Source organism: Glycine soja, chromosome 19 (assembly GCF_004193775.1).
Source record: "Glycine soja cultivar W05 chromosome 19, ASM419377v2, whole genome shotgun sequence".
In the NCBI taxonomy this organism is placed as follows: Eukaryota; Viridiplantae; Streptophyta; class Magnoliopsida; order Fabales; family Fabaceae; genus Glycine; species Glycine soja.
Window position 1 is genome coordinate 44779695 of NC_041020.1, and position 21355 is coordinate 44801049.

Sequence of the window (21355 nt, forward strand, 5' to 3'; positions counted from 1 at the left end):
TACGAATCAAGTTGATCCGCAAGTCTTTTACGGATCAACTTGATCCGCAAGTTGATTTTTAAGACTTACAGATCAAGTTGATCCTTAAGTCTTAAAAATCAACTTGATCCATAAAGAAAAAAAAAACAAAGATAATTTTACCATTTTTTAAAAATGCTGGGTGCACCAGTAATAATACTAGGTGCACCTAGCAACACTCATTTTATTACCATTCATGGTAACCATTAATTTTTTTTATTTATAAATTGAGGAGATACACTGTTCGAAAGAAGCACTGTTCACTAGTTAATTTTTTTTTTTTTTAAAGTCAAACATTCGTACATTTGAGAAAAAAGGAGAGCTAAAATGGTACTAGGCCGGCGGGGAAATGCAGCGGGACCTGCTGTGCTGCTGATGCAACGTGTGAACGAAAAACCGACTGCGCCACGCTTCGAAAAAGTTACCAAACCGCTAAAATATAATTAAAAAAAAACGAACCATCACAACTGCGCCACCAATAGAAATACCTCGCCCTCCCCGACAACAATCAAATTCTAGAGAGAGAGAAAGGAAAAAAGAAAGACCCAGTCAGAAAGTGAGAAACAAAACGAAACCATTCTGCATTGGCGGGGTTTTAGGGTTTTGTGATCACTGCACAGTGCACAGCGCCTCCATGGAAATGCCTGCCAGAAGATCCGGCAACTACACCCTCCTCAGTCAAACTCCTGACGACAACTTAACGGCGCCGTTGTTCGGTTGCTCCTCCGGCGACGGTCAAATCAACAGCAGCAAGTTCGAGAGAGTCTCCGATTGGGACTCCGGCGTCGAACACCGACAGGGGAATCGGATCGGGAATTTGCACTCCTCGTTCGGGATGCAGCGGCAGTCCAGCGAGGGCAGTTTCGGCGAGAGCTCTCTCTCCGGCGAGTTCTACGCGCCGACTCTGTCGGCTATCGCGGCGAATGAGATCGACGGATTCAGAGGCACGTTTGCGGGAAATTCGGCGGCGAGGAGCGGAGGTTCCTCCGGCAAGAGCTGGGCGCAGCAGACGGAGGAGAGTTACCAATTACAGTTGGCACTGGCTCTTCGGCTTTCCTCGGAGGCCACGTGTGCTGATGATCCCAATTTTCTGGATCCCGTGCCCGACGAATCCGCGTTGAGGTCTTTGTCCTCGTTTTCCGCAGAGGCAGTGTCGCATAGGTTTTGGGTAAGTTGAGTATTAGTTACGCCTGTTGTTCCTTGCTATTGCTATTCCGATTGTGGTTGGCTGGGTTGCTAAGTTTCGGTGATGGTTAAGAACTTGTGAGCTTGAGACTCTGCATTTTAAGTTAATATCTTATATGCGGTATATTCAGCTCAACCAGTAACCAACGAAAAAACATGTGAATGAGCGTTGCCATAGTCTAGTTCTGGACTTCTGGTTCTCGTGACTGTAGCTTGAGAATATTTATTAGTAAAATTAAGACTCTTTTTGGATAAACTTCTTCAAATAAGCACGTATAGGGAAGTTGAAAATGAGAAGGTAAAATAAATTTAGCTTCTTCTATAAGCTAAAATTAACTTGTGCACCTTAGCTTTTGGTGAAGTTAGATGAAGAGTTTTTATAAAAGTTAAGTACGTGAGTTGATTTTAGCATATGGGAGGAGCTTAATTCCTTTTTTCCCTCTTATAAGTGCTCATGGAGAAATTTAATTTATTTTGTCAGGTATAGCTGCAGTTGTTCTATGGTTGATATCATGATATGCGTGTGGAAATTTTTGGGTTTATATAGGTTTGTCTGGATTTTCTAGCTTGTATCGATACCAGTGTGCGGTATTTTTGACGATGGTAAATTTTGTGGGGAATTTTAAGTTCATGAATGAGTGATTCTGGGTATTTGACTTGATTGGATGGGAATGGAACTGCTTTAGTAAAAAAACCCTATTTGAAGTTGTGTTCATTAGTTGCTAAGGGTGGAGTTGGATCTTGAATTACAATGTGCAAGTCTGCTAGGATAAGCAAGTATGTCAGATTTTTTCCTTTTGGTATGCTTGGAAAAAAATATCAACTACTCCCACTTGTTGTGGCACTGACAGTTGAAACATTGCCTCTTGGAATTCTGGCATTTTACTCTTAGTCTGTTCCGTATGTGATGCTTCTTGAAACTAGTATTACTTAAAGAAATCCTTTTCCCACTTTCGTATTTTTTAAAACTCATTTATTGGAATTTTAACTGTTTTAAGGAGTTGAGCCAATCTTGAAAATATGTGATTAATATTTTTGCAATATTGAGGATGACATAACATGCTTGTTACCGACCAACTAGAACTAGTCTCATTTTTTCATTGACAACAGAAAACTAACTTCTTGAATTGTGGCTTTTCACTGTAAATTTGTACTACTTTTGTGTGCTTCTGCCCAAATGGGCAGATTATCCTGTTACTATGTTCCTTAAATGGTGTTTCTTAAAGCTTGCATTGCTTGTTCTAAATATTTACTATGTTCCTGTTGCTTCTTATTAATTGAAAAATGTACTGTTTTAAGGAATCAGGTAAATCTTGAAAATGTATGTTCGATATTTTGTATTTTAAGGATTTGGATAACTCGTGAAAATGTGTGTTTAATATTTTGGCAATATTGTGGGTGACTGAATGTGCTTTTGTACTATAAGTGGAAATTGCTGTCAGTGGGTTTAGTTATCATTTTTGGGGGGAAGAAGTTAAAATATGGTTGTTAAGTTGATGTGTGAATTAAGTTAAATAGGGGCAAAAAAACCTTTCCTCTCTTAATTATGCCCCCCCCCCCCCAAAAAAAAAGAAGAATTGCTCTAATTTTATGTAAAATTTAAAATTTATGGAGTAAACTGGAATTGTCTCCATCTTGATATTCTTGTTTCACTCATTGCTGGGCATGCAATTGATATGCTGTTTTATTAATAACGTGCACCAGGTGAAGGGATGCCTATTATACTTCGACAAAATTCCTGATGGCTTTTATCTAATTCATGGGATGGATCCCTATGTATGGACTGTGTGCACCAATCTTCAGGAAAATGGCCGAATTCCTTCGCTTGAGACACTAAAATCTATAAATCCTTCTGATTCTTCACTTGAAGTAGTTTTTGTGGATAGACGTAATGATCCTAGCTTACGAGAACTGCAAAACAAAGTACAAGACATTTCTTGTTGCTGCATAGCAACAACTGATGTTGTAGACCAGCTTGCGAAGCTGGTTTGCAATTGTATGGGGTGAGTCTCCTTGGCCTTATTGGCTTTGAACTATTTAGCTTGCACCAGTCTAACTATGTTTTATTGTTGTAACAAGGGGCTCAGCTTCTGTATGGGAAGATGATCTTTTTCCTATATGGAGGGAGCGCATTAATGATCTAAGAGATTGCTTAGGATCTGTCGTTGTACCAATTGGAAGTCTATCTACTGGACTTTGCAGGCATCGTGCTGTATTATTCAAAGTAGTACTTCAATTTTATCTGATGGTCAAGGCTGTGATTATGCATTTTGACTAAATTATTATTATTATTATTATTATTATCTTTTTAAGGGGTGGGGGGTGGAATTTCAGTGGTTGAATACAAAATATGGCCTTTGTGTTGTTTTTGCGATGACATGCTTTATACATGATACCTTCAGGTACTAGCTGACACCATTGATTTGCCATGCCGAATTGCTAAGGGCTGTAAATATTGTTCAAGAGATGATGCCTCCTCATGTCTTGTTCGATTTGGACTTGACAGGTATATGTTTCGTTGCTTAGCACATCTGCTATTCTGCTTATAAGCAGGACTGCAATTTCAAAGAATTGTTTTCCCATGAGCTGTGAACCGTGACCATGGAATGATGAAGTGTAAAATTATGAATGCATTGTAGCCTTGCAGTTAACATCCTGTAAACTGACACCTGTCTGAAACCATATAATTACAGGGAATACATGGTTGATCTTATTGGGAAGCCGGGTTGCTTATGCGAGCCTGATTCCTTGGTCAATGGTCCATCTTCCATTTCATTTTCTTCACCCTTGTGCTTTCCGAGACATAAACCAGCTGAACCTACCATTGATTTCAGGTCACTGGCCAAACAATATTTCTCGGATTGTATGTCTGCTGAGCTTGTCTTCGATAGTAGTTCTGCAGGTGACATTCATTTTTCATATTCAATGACTGATACTCTAATTCTGAACTGGTGATATTATCGCTATCATGGTGTCTTGGTGTACTTAGTGCTTATTGTTGTACTGTTTAAAAATTTAAGATCAACTTGTCCTTGCTATTTATTTATTTATTTCTATTTTAATGAATGATATCATTTCTATGCTAGCTCTCCATATTCAATTTGTCAAACTTGCTAATTAAGTATGAACTTAAATAATGTGTTACAGTTTCCGTATTTCAATTGAATTGTGTCCCTTTGCTGTTTTTATCAGTTTTTTTTTCTAAATTTTTTTACCTAGTGATTAGATAGCACCCATTGGTATTTTTGTTGACTGTAATTATGTTACAAATTCCTCTTCTTTTCAATCTAAGATATCCCAAGCATTTGGCTGCCTAAGTAAAACACAAAAAGGAGTTTGGTTCTGCAGATGTTGAAATTGAATGATGTTCCAAGTTTATTATTTTGATTTCTCAATCATGGAAGTGGAAGAACAATTCAAGTGACTTGGTCAAGCCTATTGAATGCCATTACCAATTCCTGTTTAGTTTTATGAAGAGAGGGGCTAAACATGTCAATTATTCTCTTTGCACTTCGCACAATGAACTTGAATAATGACATATTGAAGTATTTTTCTTCAAATACATATAACATTTGATCAATTTGCTGTTAAACAATTTGTGAAATGTGAGCTAGTCAATGTCTAGAATAATGCCAAAAACCATGAACCTTGTATGAATGTTAATGTAGGAAGTTTTATATTAGTTGTAGTTTAACATTCTATTCTGTTTTTTCTACACACCGGAACTTACCTGTGTATGTCTGAATAACTTTTATAACTGGATGCAAGTATAGGATACTCTGAATTTTTTATTACAGTACCTTTTATTTATAAAGATTTTGGATTCTCCATTCCAGAACAGTATGAAAGGCAGTACAGGGACAGGAACCCTGGGTCAATTCCAAATGATAACAACAGAAGTTCTCTCGTTCCTCTGCATCCACAACCTTATCGTTCAAGTGCACATGATCGAGGCTATGAAACATTTAAATCAGGTAAGCCTCCTCAGAATGCTGTAGAGCCGACCATGACAAGCCGGGATTCATTGCCTTTAAAGCATAACCGTCCTGGTCATAGAGATACACAGACCCGACTACTGATTCCTAGCAAACCAACTAGAGAGTTTTCCCTTGATATGGAGGATTTGGACATATCGTGGACTGATCTTGTTTTGAAAGGGAGAATTGGATCAGGTATTTATGCTTTTCTATAAATTGCATAGTATTTAAAGTCTTGTGTTTTTTTTGGTTGATTTGGGTGGGGTGAGGTAGGCATTTAGAAGAGAAACATTGAGAGTGAGAGAGAGCATAGTGAAGGTTAAAAAAGGAAGATAAGGTAGTGGTAGTGTCGATGAAAATAGAAAAGAAGATAATAACAAAGTGAGCTTATCAATACAATGAAGCTTTCCAATCCCTCTGCATATCTGACTGGGAGAGCATCTGTTAAAAGAAGTCATGGTTCAGAGTATCAAACAACAGTCATTTGACTCATTTCAAGTATCTGATTGTATGAAAGCAGTATTACCTTAGCAGTGGAAAGAAGACAAGAAGAAAATAATAAAAAGTTAACTAATTAATGCAATAAAACACTCCAATCCCTCTTCTTATCTGAGGGAGGTTCTGTAATGATGTCATGGTTCACAGAACCAAAGAAAAGTCATTTCAACTATCCTATCGCATAATAGCAGTAGGATAACAATGGGCCTCTAGCACATGTATAAGAGAAGAAAAAAGGAAAATGGACTAGAGGGTGTTGGGCAAAGGAAAGTTATACTTGTTTATGAGAGAAGTAGGCATACTGCTATGAGTAAGGAGGAAACATTGGTGGGAGAGTGTAATATAATATACACATGACATCAAGGATTTCGAGAGGAGAAGCAAGGATTTTGGATCCCTCCTGTTTGTAAATAACAGGATATGGTCCTGTTTGAGAGAGAATGACACAAGAAGAAAAATATAATTGGTGGGTTATAATCAATCAATCATGGTGGACCTTCTCTTGCGTTTTTCTCCAACAAGACCTTATCCTCTTTCCGATCCCCTTTTGGTGCATTTACTGGATAGTTCTGGGCTGTCACTTTCTCCTGTGATAGTGGAAACTGTAAAAATTAGAACACACTGCGATTCTTATGGCGGCCTACCCACTGCTTAAGGGGATTTAAAAACTGATTTAACACATATTGGGTCACAAAGAAATCAACTCCATCTCCATGAATTCTCCTCAAGTACAAGAGATGTTCCAAATCCATTGTGCAATGATGGGAGACAGAAAAAGAAACATGAATTAGGGGGTATAGAAGACTGGAGAGGTATAACAGAATAGTGGGACAGTGGGAGTGAATTGGTGGCATTATGGCATAGGCCTGGGAAGGTAGAGTCCCTGTATCAGCTCTGTTTGTTATCCCTTATTGTTGCATTTTCTGCATCTGTCCAGTATCTGTGTTGCTGTTTATTAAGCAGTATTTTTTCCCTTGTAAAAGATGTCTCCTCCTTGAGTTCTTTTCTATTTCATTAATACCAGTTACTATCAAATAACAATATGCCTAAGAAAATATGATCATTGTTCCCCTATAAAATACACTATAGAAGAGGAAAAATATCACATCACCACAATAATTTCCAATGGTCCTACAAAATGCTCTGTAGTAAATTGTAAACCAATAAAAACTTAGCCTATGTTAAGCACACCGTATTTAATGAATTACTAGCATTACATGCTTCCTTTGGCATGATATGCAACTGGTATCAATAGTCATTAATTAAATTTGGTCTGTTATATTTTCAGGTTCTTTTGGAACTGTACATCACGCAGAGTGGAATGGCTCGGTAAGCCCCTCTCTTTTTTTCTTTCATTGGTGCTGTATAAAATAAGATTAACTCATGGTTGTTTGTTTTTCCATGGGTTGTCTATATTGGTTGTTTTTTCAGCATCTCTATCATTGTATCTTGCAAATTCACCTGAATCATGTGTAATTAGAATATTAATATGTGAATGACCTCTTCATCTCTATATCTGTACAATAATCACATTTTAAAATCAGTTTCTACTCTATATTTGTTAAAGATTGTGTTGGAAAAACCGCCTTACTTGTGGACTCCCTAGCCTGCCTTAGTCATGGCCTCTTTGGGGTTGCCTAAATTGCAACCTTGAGGGTGGTGGTTTAGTCCCACATTGACTAGAGATGGCCAAAATGGAGTATATAAATGGGGGGTAACCTTCACCTTACAAACCGGTTTTGTAAGACTGATTTAGGTCCAAAACCCATATTCTAAGATATTGTTTCAAAAGCATTCAGTTCTTATAGATTATATATAAATAAAGGTATGATAAAATCATCGAGGGCAGTTTTGAAAATAACGTGCCTACTTCTTGCCATATCTAATGATTGCATATTGATCTTGTTATAAGCTACAATTATACTCTTAAAATAGGACTTCTTGCCATTCAAAGGCTGCTGTGCTCTATCAGCAGAGCTCAGTCCATAACCTGTTGTTATTTGTACTTAGTAGCTGATTGGCATCCCATTTGCCAATCTTTTGAATAGCTCATTGCCACACTACAACCAAACCTTGTTAAGCGATTTTCTAACGTAACCACAGGGCACAGGCTTATTAAAAAAAAATCATTGTCCAAGAGAATGCATGTTTTCCATTGAACTGTATTCCCCTCTTTTGCTACGTTACAATAATGAAATGCTTGCAGCATCCAAACATTGTTTTATTTATGGGTGCAGTCAATTTATCTACCCTAAGGCTTCATTTATTAGTAAATAAATGAAGCCTTATTGTTGCAAGGTGGCATATTTTATTAATGCTCTTTTTTGCTTTCAATTGGAAGACTTCTGTCCTTGTACTTTTGCTGCTCTGTCTTTCTTCTTTTTTTTCCCACTATTAGTGTTATGATTTAGAATGCATTTTTTTAAATTTTTTTGGAAGGTGTATGCAAGGGTGTGTATTTATTCATTAAAGTTTGAAGCCGGAGTAGTGCTTAATATTTAATTTTGTTTAATACATCTTTTCCCCTTTCTCTACTTACTTGTTGCATGTGTTCTTTGAGTTTGTTGTATTTACATCTGTCAAAATGTTAAGCACTGCAGGAGGTTGCTGTGAAAATTCTGATGGAACAAGACTTCAAAGGTGAACGCTTCAAGGAATTCCTGAGGGAGGTATGCTCTGAAGTTCTTATCTTGTTTTGTGCAGAAAAAACACCAATTGCACTTTAAGTTTTGCTTGCTATTGATTTGAGCTGTATTTTTACCTCTTTTGCTAGGTTGCAATAATGAAAGGCTTACGGCATCCAAACATTGTTTTACTTATGGGTGCAGTCACTAAGCCTCCTAATTTATCAATTGTCACGGAATATTTGTCAAGGTTTTGCAAGAATATCTCATCTACCAGTTCCTTTACCTTCCCCCCTATAAGAGGGATCTCTTTTCATGGCTATAAAATATCTTACACTTGAGACCTAAAGGATTTGATTGAACTGTGCAGGGGTAGCTTGTACAGGCTGTTGCATAAACCTGGCGCTACAGAGATGTTGGATGAGAGACGTAGGCTTAGTATGGCTTATGATGTGGTAAACTTTCAGAAAATAAATATTATTGTTTTTGGTTCTATTTATTTTTTGAATTAATATGATCATTATGATGTCATAACCTTTGTACCCATTGGTTAAGTAATTTGTCATTTTCATGTGCAGGCTAAGGGAATGAATTATCTTCATAAACGCAATCCTCCCATTGTTCATAGAGATCTGAAATCTCCAAACCTTCTTGTTGACAAGAAATATACAGTGAAGGTAAGAATGCAATTTTCTCGTGTCGGAAAAATTGTTCAGAGTTTCATTTAATCCATAAGTCACCTTTGGTAGTATTGTTCCACTTCTCCGGCACTCACAAATTTCCTTCTACAATCACAAGCCATGTTTGTGTATGCTAGCTTGAAAGCACTAAGATAGTCCATGTTGAGTGACACTGTTTAGCCATCATCTTTTTTTTAACTTTTTGTGAACTGGTGAAAGATAGAAATGCTATCGCAAAACTTGGTCTATGCAGGGTTGATAGAAGTTTCAACATTCTGCTATAGCTGGGCTTCATTTGATTCAAATTTGACATATTGACAAAAATCAATTTAATTCTTAAACTATATGTGAAGTGTCTTAGCAAATTTTATTTTGTGGGAGGGCAAGTTGTTAGGAAGGTTGATCAGATTCAGTCACAGCAGGAGCCAAAGGCCTTGCAAGTGTACCAAATGAGGAATACGGTCCATTAATTGTAGCTAGAGTAATAAAGAGTTTGTTATCATGCTGTTATGACAGTTAGTATCATTCTGTTAGAGCAGTCATGGTAGTTAGGGGTAATGAGAATAAATAGACCTTTTTAGCAATAGCTGGGGATTATGTATTGTACCTTTGGTGTTGACAAGGCTAGTCCTTGTGGAAAGGAGAGTGTTCTTTTGTCAACAGTTACTGATCTTTCATTATAGAAACCATTTTTTTCTCTGTTCTCTCTGAATCTTTACTCTCATATCTCTTTTTTCTCTTCCCACATCCCTATTATCTCCATAATCAACAAGGATGCCTAACGCGAGTTGGTTTTGGTCTTTGCTTGGGCATTATTGGAATAATTTGAATTTTGACAGATCCTTATTTACTTGTACCTCTTCCCTTTAGGTTGGTGATTTTGGGCTTTCCCGACTAAAGGCAAATACATTTCTCTCATCCAAGTCAGCTGCTGGGACTGTAAGTTTACTTTCAAAACGTGTATCAGCCTTTTGAATTGTTTGTCTCAGATGCCATTTTTATTTTTGCAAATTAAGTTGAACTCCTTTTTCTCTACTTAGCCTGAGTGGATGGCTCCAGAAGTTCTTCGTGACGAGCCATCCAATGAGAAGTCAGATGTTTACAGCTTTGGTGTCATCTTGTGGGAGATCGCAACATTGCAACAGCCTTGGAGTAATTTGAATCCACCACAGGTTTGTTGTATAACTTTGATATATTTCAGTGTGCTTATGCTTAGATTTTCCAATACGATTATATTGCTTTGATTTTTATGAAAGATTCTTTAAGATCTGATGACTGTAATAATATAACATCAAATAGAATGCTAATGGTATTGGTAATAGAAATCTGAAAATGATTGCAAGAGATGTATATTGGTGGAAGCATGTATTGTACTGGCCAATGATAACAAGATGAGTTTGGAGTTTTACTCTGTTTCATGGTGGCATGTTATCAACATATATTTTTTTTTTTGCTCAGCAAAAATAGGTATATTATTAATATGGAATAGTATCAGTGGTACTAGAGTTACATATATTGAGGTAAGTATGTAGCTGGTTCGAGTGTATTCACAGAACCAAGCTAATGCGCATGTAGTTGTTACATGATTACAGAACACCCATCCCTTCCTAGTTACTGAATGCTTCCTCTAGGTTAGAGGACCATTGGTTAAAATGTATGGCAAAATCCTTCTCCATGGATTTGACCCACATCCAGAGTAAGAGAACAGCATCATCCAACATTTTACTTCCGTCAAACGTGTGATTTTGGAATACTATTTTATTTCTATGATTCCAAATTGTCCATGTCAGAGCAATCCACCAACATTTCCATCTTGTGAGCCTCTTTCCCTTAGCTATCCCGATTGCATGCTGCAGGTAGTGGTCCCTTGGGTTTTGTGGCAATGCTGTTGCTAGATTAACCAAGACAATGACTCCCACCATAGAGGTAGGGTATTGCTGCAGTTGAAGAATAAGTGAGCAATAAGTGAGCAGCCTCCTCTTCTTTAAGTCCGCATAATGGGCACATCGTGTCATTTACCATCACCTGTCGCCTTCTAAGGTTCATCTTTGTTGGTAGTCTATCCCTGATTAGCCTCCATGCAAACATAGTTGATTTAGCTGGGATTTTTAGCTTCCATATGTCCACAAAGTTAGAATTCTGGTGTGCCCCCATTAGCTCTCCCATATCAGGCCATACCCGCTTTTTGTTGAATAATATCCACTTGGATCATGCTTCCAAATCCAGTTATCTTCCCTGTGAGGCTGTACTTGCTGTTGTGATAGTTCCCCAATAAAAGTATCCGCCATTGCTACTTCAGAGTCAAAAAGATCCCTCCTCCAGGTGAGCTTCCATTCCCATTCGGTGTTGTTGTTGCTCCCCATATGCATAATGATTGCCTTTTGTTGGCATGAGATGTGATACAACCCTGGGTATTTCTCCATTAATGGCATAACATTGTCTGTCTAAGGATCTTTCCAAAATCTAAACTTATCACCACCACCCACCTTCCAAACAGTTTCCCTTTTGATTACTATGTTTTGCTGCTGTTGCTGAATTGAGACCAGGTCCTTCCACCACGTGGATTCATGATTTCCTCTCGTGCCTTCCTCCAATGCCCTCCATCCGCCATACTTCGAGTTGATTATTTTTGCCCATGGTTCCTCCTGCTTGTAAAAGACATCCCAATGCCATTTCCCCATCAGAGCTGAATTAAATGTCCTGAGGTCTTTGATTCCAAGGCCACCTTTGTCTTTTGGTTGACATACCGTCTTCCAGTTGACCCATGCAATCTTCCTATGCTCTGATCCCCTTCCCCATAGAAATCGTTTCTGAATGGCTTCCAATTTGGCTATTATTTTTGAAGGTACCTTGAAAAAAGAGAAAAGATAAATAGGAATTGTTGTTAGGACTGCATTAATGATAGTCACTCTCCCCTCGAAGGATATGTGTTTGTGTTTTTCAAGTGGCTAGTTTTATCTCATACTTTCTGATTAGAGGATCCCAAAGTTCACTACGTCTTGGGTTATCCCGAATAGGGAGACCCAAGTACGTGAAAGGCAAAAACAAGATTCTACAATTAAGGTATTTAGCTGCCTCAATCCCCCATTGCTCAGGCTTCCCGATTGTCCCAAAACTGCTCTTTGCGAAATTTAACTTTAGCCCGGATACAAGTTTGAAACTTCTCAAAATGGACTTAATTGTCTTCACATTCTGCATTGTTGCCTCCCCAAAAAATATGGTGTCATCTGCGTACTGTAGTATGTTGACTGGTGTGTGTTTTTTTCGCACAAGGAAGCTATTGAAGAGGCTCTTATCTAGTGCTTCTCTCATCAAGTCAGTTAAACCTTCAGCGACAATATTGAAAAGAAGAGGTGCTAGTGGTTCACCTTGCCTGAGGCCTCTGTGTGGTATGAATTCATTTGTGGGGCTGCCATTAACTAGGACAGAAACCGAGGCTGATTTAAGACATCCCTCTATCCAGCATATCCACTTAGGGCAGAATCCTAATCTCTTCATCATATATGATCGGAAAGCCCATGAGACTGAGTCATATGCTCTTTCATAGTCCACTTTGAACACCAGAAATGGCTTAGGGCGCCTATTTGCTTCCTTCACTGCCTCATTAGCTATCAACACGCTATGCAACAAGTGTCTTCCACTTATGAATGTAGACTGTCTCTCATCAATTATGTCTGACATCACCTTCTTCAGTCTGTTCGTTAGGAGCTTTGCCACAATCTTATAAACACAGCCTATTAGTGAGATAGGTCTATATTCGTTAAGATTTCGCGGATCTTTCAACTTTGGGATCAGGGCAATAAATGATGCATTGTTGCCCCTCGGGAAGATCCCATTTGCATGGAATTCAGCAAGGAACCGGCTGATGTCAGACTTTAGTACTTCCCAGAACTGTTTAACGAACTTGAAGTTTAGTCCATCCAGTCCAGGGCTTTTTTCACTTCCATAGTCCCATACTGCCGCCCTTATTTCTTCCTCATTGAAAACTCCCACCAACATGTCATTTTGGTGTTGTCCAATACCACAGAATCTGACTCCATTAAGGACTGGTCTGCACTGCTCAGGTTCGCTGAATCTGTTGCTGAAAAAGCGGCGGACCTCCTCTTTCACTCTTAAGGGGTGATCAACCCATGAGCCATCAATAAGTACTCCTTTGACTGCGTTATTTGAGCGTCTAGAATTCATCAAGAAGTGGAAATAGCGTGAATTGCAGCCCCCCTCTTTAGTCCATCTTACTCTCACCTTTTGTCTCATCAAAGACTCATGTGAGAGTGCTGCAGCCCATAATTCCTCCTGTAGTTTTTTGCGGGTCATAAATTCTTGGGAGGTCAGCTGCCTGTTAATACTGACATCTTCCAATCTGTTTAAATCTGTCTCAATTCTTTGTACCTTGTTGAATGTATCTCCATACTGCACCCTGTTCCATACCTTCATTGCCTCCTTGAGTTTCTTGATTTTTCTTTGAGTACAAAGCCCCCCCAGCCCCTTGGGTGAAAGTTTGTCCAACATTCTCTGACTGCCTTTTCAAAAGTTTTATCCTTCAACCAACAATCAAATACCCTAAACAGTTTTGGCCCCCAGTCAATGGATTTAGCCATAAGCAGAATTGGACAGTGGTATGAAAAGTTTCTATCCAAGGTGAAACTTGTGCAGCCTGGCCATTTGAGTAGCCAGTTGAGGGATACAAGGAACCTATCTAATTTGCTCTTTGCGGCCCCGTTTGGCTTAAACCACGTGAATTTTCTCCCCACAGAAGGTATTTCTTTGAGCTCTATGTCAGCTATCCATTCATTGAAATCATTGGTGTTATTGACTTCCCCTCCCCTATGAGACACACCTTCTCTTTCAGAATGATGTCTGATGCTGTTGAAATCAACATATAATTTTACTGACTGAAATTTTCATCAATATTTGTTTCTATTTTATTTTTTTTACTTTTGGACTATCAGGTTATTCACTAATGTGTTAGATGCAGGGAATTTTGTAATTTAGTACCTCTGGTACTCAGTTATCTATCTATCTATCTATCTATCTATATATATATATATATTTATTTTTGCTGATAAAAAAAAAACTAATGTGTTAGATGCAGGGCATTTTGTATTACTTAGTCTTCACAAGTCTGTAATGTTTTGTAGGTTGTGGCAGCTGTTGGCTTTAAGGGAAAAAGACTTGAGATACCACGTGATTTAAATCCTCAATTAGCCTCTATAATTGAGTCTTGTTGGGCCAAGTGAGTGCAGATATTTCTTTCATTTGTAGTCTGCTTCAATATTCTGATCAATTTTATTGATATCCTTGGTTTTCTGCAGTGAACCCTGGAAACGCCCTTCTTTTTCAAGTATAATGGATTCTTTGAAAGTATTGCTCAAGCCCCCTATGCCTCAACCTGGTCGTCCAAGCATGTCATTACTGACCTGAATGGTTGGAATCATAGTTGTTATTCATGCACATACTACAGGATTTTATTAGTTTTGATGTCTAACAGGAATACACTGTTTCAATAGTCCCAGGTGCGTACCAAATTCCGTAATGACTTTGCTTAGCATTAAATCCTGTTTGGATGTAGTCTTTTTCTATAAAAAATATTTGTGTTTTGTGGTGAAGGGAATGATTATCAATTTTCAAGTGGGGAGTGGAGAGATTATCTTCCAAATATTTTGTCACGAATCAACTATCTTGAAAGCTAAAACTGTTAGGTAGAGATACATAAATTATTCAATACTTTTATAACATCTCTAACCCACTTCACACGAGCCAGTTGGACTTGAAATGTGAACAAGGCATAGACCCATTTACCTTGTGTTTGAGTTTGACATTTTTTATTTAGAAGAATAGGGGTGAGAAGGATTTAACTTTATATCACATGATCATAGAAGTTGAATACCATGTCATGAACTAATTAGATCAAAAGCTTAAGCTATTAAGGTAAAGAGACAGGAATGATTTTATACTTTTATAACATCTCTAACAATTATCATTAGAGTGTGAATTACTGACTCCATAGGGATTTTGCAAAAATAAAATTAAACGAGCTAATAAATTCACCAAAATGATTCCTTGTGGTCACCCAAACAAGCATGTTTACCCTTCCATTAGTGTTTCTTCTACCTCACCAATGGAAAGCACGGAAAAATGGCCTTACATGTCCATTCCTTGTCTTAGTTGCTCAAATATGTTTGCAGTCAAATGTGGACAGCTTGGAGTATGCTTCTGGAATGAAACATTTTGAGGGCCTTCACATTTTTGGGTTGCTGTGTTAATGGCTTAGGAGAGAAAGCCAAATATCCCCAATAAGGGTAGACCAACTTATGGTCTGTGAGAGGAAGGACAAAAGGGCTATTTAAGTGAGAGGTTCATATAGTGTTGTAGTTAGGGGAAAGCATGACACTGATGCCTCTTTCAACAATTCAATCCAAAATCAGACCTTGTAACTTCCTCAAATAATTACACGGGATGTAGTTTTTGAGCTCACCAAGCTTTCATCCAATTCAAGAAAGATTTCTAAGAATTTACTGGGATTCATGGTTTTTGATAAACATTTTCATTTGAGAGGATTTGTTAATGCTTTTTTCACTAAGGTGTGGGTCCATATAAAATAATTCGCGGAGTAAATCTAAAATCATCACTCTATTAGCGCCGTGCCGCCATTGCCTTTCTTTAGTAAGGTGGATGGAGCATTGTTAGGTTGGCTACGAGGATTTTAATGAGTTTAAAAGCACTTGTTTTCTTTTCTTTACTTTTATTTTGCATAACCCCTATGATTTGAGGGGGTAATTTACATTCTTTGCCTTTATTATAGTCATTCTTTTCAAAGTAAGAGGTCTAGCTTAGTTGATTGAGCAGGTGTTATAAATCTCTTGGTATTATTTTTTATTCTATGAATTAAAAAAAAGTTTAATATGTTGAGCATAACTTCAACTCAATCAAAATTAATTGGGACTTGGGAGGCTTATGTTGAGTTATGTACTTTATTTTTGGGTGTTGGAGAGGGGTTTGGTTTAAGGGGGTTGGTGGTGTTAACGTTTTTCGTCCTTGATGGTTGTTGCTTGTAAAAGTTAGTGCATGCCGTAGCCCCAATGATCGAACTAATACTTGTTCTTTTTTCGGTTGCAGAGGCACAGTTGTACATTTCTGTTCTAATTCGGAGTAAGAATACCCATTTTCAACGCAAAGCCAGGATACTCCATCTTTATTCCAACAAAATATTGTTTAGTTAGGTGATACTATATTTTGTGAAGAAATGTATAATTTTTTTCATCCATAAATTTGTATGAAAAATTATTCTCATTGTAATTATAATCAGTTAATGATAAGCAGCTTTAACGGTCTTGGCTACTTGATTTTTTTTTGGGGCGTGTTTTTAATTCCCCATTAATCCAGAGTGTCCTCGCTTTTGGGGACTGAATCAACCATTCAAAAAAGATTAGGCTATTTACAGTTCGTTACAAGGGTTGGATCAGTAGATTCGGCTGTCATCAACATTGAGATACCATTTTGAATACAAGCAACTAAAGCATAGCAAAATAAGTGGCAGTGTTATAAAAATCAAATAGGTGATTGACTTGGTAGAGGGACCAAGAGTCTAACTAGTGAGTCAATGATTAAGCTGCATGGATCGGTAAAATTTATAATTAAAATAATTAAATATGGAACATGTACTTTGTTTTGTCTCTTACATATGAATGAATTTAAATGAAGTGGTTTAACGAAATTTTGCAAATGGACCAGTCAGATTGGCTTGTCCTGTCGTGTTTAATAACACTCGATAGAGAGAATATTTTGTGGGAATAGTACGTGAAATGTCCATTCGAAAGCGAGGAGATAACATTAAGAATGTCTAATTAAAAAATTATAATGATAAATATTTACTTCCTAAATTTTGTATTTTAATTTATAATATAAGATTGAGTTATTGTTTTAAAATTAAACTTAAAATAGTAAAATTTTAAGTTAAAAATAAATAACGAAAAGCGGAATTGCTTATGAGGTCTATTTAGTAAATCTCTTGGGGAAGTACCAGTACAAAAAATAGTTAATTAAAGTGAAAAAAAGATTGTGTATGGTACTGGGATTTAATAAAACAAAACTATAACATATAGACTTAAGCTACTTGAGCTAGGTGCACTTCGAAAGTTATTTCGTGCTGTATAGCCAAATTAGTAGCTCTTGTTAATGTGGAATCGTATCCAACCTATGCATGACATTGCCATGATTCGAGCGGTGCCAAATGAGTAGTAACAAGGCAGCAAAATCTTCGAAGTTCTAATATAAAGTGCGAAGCAAAAAGATATTTTCTAATCTTTAACGGGTTAAAATCATGCTATAAATATGATAAATTCCCCCATCGCTAAGGTTTGTTTCAGAAAAAGAGATATGGGCTAATGGGCCATGAGAGTAATATGGGTCCATCCAATGTTGGCTGTAGACGTGGCAACAGAGGGGAAAGAGTGAGAGCAATTTTCCGTTATTATGGTAGAGAGGTTTGAGCCAAAGAGACGAGAGAAGGTGTCTGAAAACCGAAAATGAAGTTTTAGTACTCTGTTTAGAGCAGTATTACACAATCTTGCGTTGCGTTCTCTATTTACAAACGCAATTGCCAGGAAACAATCTCAATCTCAATATGTTTTCCCACCACAAAATATGAACCTAAACTCATACCAGAGGGACCAGTTGTGTTCCCTACCACTCTTTCGTTCTGATCAAGCATTGCCGTTAACCTCTTTACCTTCTCTTCCTTTGAAGCATTCTCGACCATGTCTTCTTCCCAGTTACCTTCCTCAAGTCCTGATTTTGAGACGGTAAATAGTTTGCCACGGCCACTTGAATGCTTGCAAGGGAACCCGGTTCGGGCACTTTTTTCCAAGACTTTCGACCTCGTCGACGATCCGTCGCTGGATCCGATCATATCCTGGGGCTCCTCCGGTGTTAGCTTCGTGGTGTGGGATCGTACCCTGTTTGCAAGACACGTCTTGCCAAGGAATTTCAAGCATAACAATTTCTCCAGTTTTGTTCGCCTGTTAAATACTTATGTGGGTACTCTATATGTATTTTGATGCTTGTAATTTGTAACTGGTTTGATGAAGATCAACCATGTGTAGTTGTGATTTGAGACATGTTTTGTCAACTGGGAATGGATTTTTTTTTTTTGGCATTTTGTTGGTGTATCCGAAGTTTCTCTTGATGCTTAAGATGTGACTTGTAATAAATTTTCTGATTGTATCTTAATTTTCGAATGATTGGATCTGTTTCAGCAGGTACAGTAGTGTGTCAAAAGTCGTTTTTTATTTGAGGTTACTCTGTGTTTTCTTATTTGTCACTTGCTAAAACTCAACTTCCATGTTATGGACTTTTCTATGGTAGTGCCTATTACTACTGATGGAGCAGTGTGATAAGAATATGGTTCAGATATTTTCCTATGTGGATTTTAGAACTAGAAATGGCAGCAGAAGGAGTGCTCTCCGAGTGTCTACTATATTAGGGATTTCACCCTCAGCAGGTAGTGTTTCTATGTTTCTGTGGGGCGTTTGTATGCTGCCAGAACTTACATTATGTTATTACCATCTTGATTATTTCCTTTTGTTTGTGTAAAGCTTGTTTTGGATTCACAGATTGCAAATTCCAACACAGCTTCTTTCATCTGCTCCTAATGACTTTAAACTCTGGTGTGTCTTAACCAAAATTTATTCTGTTCCATTCATTCTTAATTCACTTGGCATTTGTATCCAGGTATTCCGCAAGATTAACACAGATAAGTGGGAGTTTTTTAATGAAGCTTTCCAGCGAGGAAAGAGACATCTTCTGAAGAACATTCGAAGGTGCGGGCCACCTCAGTCCCATCAGGTTGGTAGCTATATTGTGCCTTATTCTGATGCAGGTAAGGCTGGGCTTGAATTTGAGATAGAAAGTCTAAGGAAGGACAGGAGTGTGTTGATGCAAGAGGTGCTTGAGTTGCAACAACAGCAGAGAACAACACTTCAATGTGCGAAACAGGTGAATTAGAGGCTTCAATCTGCAGAACTGATACAGAAACAAATGGTTTCTTTCTTGGCAAGGTTATTTGAAAAGCCAAGTTTTTTAACCCACCTTCAGCATGAGAAGGAACAAAGAGATATAGGGTCTCCTAAGGTGAGAAGGAAGTTTGTCAAGCAGCACCAATGCCAAACAGGAATATCAGATTTTTTGAATGATGGGCATATTGTAAGATACCAACCTGATTGGAGAAATGTATCCATTTTCACCTGAAGAGTCTCCTAATTACCTTTCTCAGGCTTTGGCAAAAGAATTGAGTGAAGGCGCAGAGAATATGATATCAGATGAATTGGCCACAGTCCATGAGGTAATGCCAACTGCTGACACCATTGGGTTAAAGTCATCAAGCTTTGGACTTGAAGATACCCTTTTCAAAGGGAAAAATGTCATGAGCTCAAATCAAGAAGTTCTTCAATTTGACCAAGGGGGCAGGATTTCCAGAGCTTTCACCTCTTGAAACTGAAAGAATCATCAAGCAAGAGGATAAATGGAACACCAGCTTTAATGCTAGTGGCGCTCCTTCAAGGTTTGGGAATGAGCAGTGGGGAAATCCTACCAATTATGAAGTGCCAGAATTTGGAGTCACGAGTGGTATGTCAGACATGTGGGATATTAACTCACTTTTAGCGACAGAAAGTTTCCCAACTGATGATTCAACACTTGATGAAATAGAAAGATAATAAGAATATGGATCCATCGGGCTTCATCTGCTTCTGCACATATTGTGCTGTGTTTAGTTCCCAGAGGTTCAATTATTGAATAAATTGATTTGTAACTGGTGTTCATTCACTAATCACCAGCTTTCATTCTTTTAGATTAGTTGTATATTGTTCATGCGAATAGTCATGAACCAAATTCTTAATTTGAATATTGTTCTCCTTAGTTTCTTTACTTTATGGTTGGATTCATATCTAGTATTTAATGTTAAGGCATGTGATAAATATGAAAGATATGAGAGAAATGCAAGATATAAGAGACATTTGTTTCTAACAGACAATTAACCGAGTCAGGATGAACAGAATTTTTTTTACTTGGTTCCTGTGAGTTATTAATACATGTATTAGAGAATTTGTTGAGGCGTGAGAAGGGTAGATTGAGATGCTTGGTAGAATTAGAATGTAGGACAACGATGATTGGTAAGGATTTGTGGGATGGAGAAGATTCAGAGTGTTTGGAGACATTATCCTGTAATCTTGTTTTGATAGTAAACTCTTCACATATGTTGAGCATTCACCATTTCACAAAAATAACGCCTGAAGCGTCAGCAAACAACGATGTTACCATATGTTGAGGACAAGTTTCCCAAAGTGTCCATGTAAATATCACTTGATGATCCATGCTTGGCTAACCAATTTGCACATTGATTCCCTTCTTGCATGGTATGAGTAAAGTAGAGCTGCCATTGTTCCCTTGCGAAGGCTTTTATTTGATTAAGAATAAATGCATGAGGATGCCAGGTAGCAGATGTATCTCGAGTTAAATTCCAAGCCACGAGAGAATTTGTTTCACATAATACCTTTTTTAAAACCAGCATTCCATACAACACGTAAACCATGAAGAATTGTCATAAACTCTGTTGTCATGTTAGCAGTGTGACCACAACAAACTGAGAATCCCGTCAGCTAGTTCCAAGAGAAATTCTGTCAATACTTTTACAAAATCATATTCAGGTGGAATCCAAGATATTTGACGTTAAGAAGAAGTTTTTGTAGTTGTTGAGGAAGCTAATAAAATTCCTAGAGTAACTTTTACAATGTACCATGTAGACCAAATGCGTTTCTCAAAGATCTCCACGTACCTTGATATCCAAATCAACCAACCAGCAAGTACAAGCAAAAAGATTTCTATGTCGTTTCAGTTGAGTTGCGAACCAAATGTCTTAATTCACAATGAAGAAGTCAACACTGGAATCCATATTTATAAGACTCCATATTTGAGTTTCCTTGCTACAATCTCTCAGTAAGTGAACTATGATTAGCAGACTCGTGAATCAATCATTTGCATGGGTGGACTTGGCAGTGTAGATACCAGATTGGATATGCCCCGAAATGATCACACCATGACTATTTTCATCAAGAATTAAGTTCATCATCTTATGCTTAACATCAATTAGAATAATGGAGGAAAAAATATTTCCAACGCCAATGGCCATCAACAAAGACATCACGAATAAGAAGTTGGGTATCACTTACACGTTGGAATTTTTTGGCCTTATCTCATAAGGATATTTAAATCATGTTAGTGTTTTGATACTGTAATAAAATTCCTAGCATGAAAACAACTTATTATTAATTATATTTAAGTCGGATGTAAGTAATATGTTATGTTGGAAATTAAAGTA

At 37.6% G+C, this 21355-nt stretch overlaps 1 protein-coding gene and 1 long non-coding RNA gene across 2 annotated transcripts; both read left to right on the top strand.

Moving 5' to 3' along the window:
- The first annotated feature begins 321 nt into the window (after positions 1 to 321).
- LOC114400208 (serine/threonine-protein kinase CTR1-like) lies at positions 322 to 16323 on the top strand. Its single transcript, XM_028362546.1, has 16 exons — positions 322 to 1186; positions 2908 to 3206; positions 3283 to 3427; positions 3606 to 3709; positions 3897 to 4105; positions 5040 to 5375; positions 6967 to 7007; positions 8279 to 8347; positions 8452 to 8552; positions 8673 to 8757; positions 8881 to 8979; positions 9853 to 9921; positions 10023 to 10154; positions 14121 to 14215; positions 14295 to 14495; positions 16099 to 16323. Exons 1-15 carry the CDS (start codon positions 653 to 655, stop codon positions 14401 to 14403), a joined length of 2427 nt encoding a protein of 808 aa, XP_028218347.1. The 5' UTR covers positions 322 to 652; the 3' UTR covers positions 14404 to 14495; positions 16099 to 16323.
- Positions 16324 to 17360: 1037 nt separating this feature from the next.
- On the top strand, positions 17361 to 19905 carry LOC114399233. Its single transcript, XR_003663685.1, has 2 exons — positions 17361 to 18481; positions 18712 to 19905. It is a non-coding gene; the product is annotated as an uncharacterized LOC114399233 (long non-coding RNA).
- Positions 19906 to 21355: the final 1450 nt, after the last annotated feature.

Excerpts from the sequence above, each read along its gene's own strand:
- LOC114400208 (XM_028362546.1), top strand. The coding sequence starts at position 653 with ATGGAAATGCCTGCCAGAAGATCCGGCAACTACACCCTCCTCAGTCAA. Across the intron at positions 1,187-2,907 it reads CAGTGTCGCATAGGTTTTGG|GTGAAGGGATGCCTATTATA; the intron begins GTAAGTTGAGTA and ends AACGTGCACCAG. Across the intron at positions 8,758-8,880 it reads TTAGTATGGCTTATGATGTG|GCTAAGGGAATGAATTATCT; the intron begins GTAAACTTTCAG and ends TTTCATGTGCAG.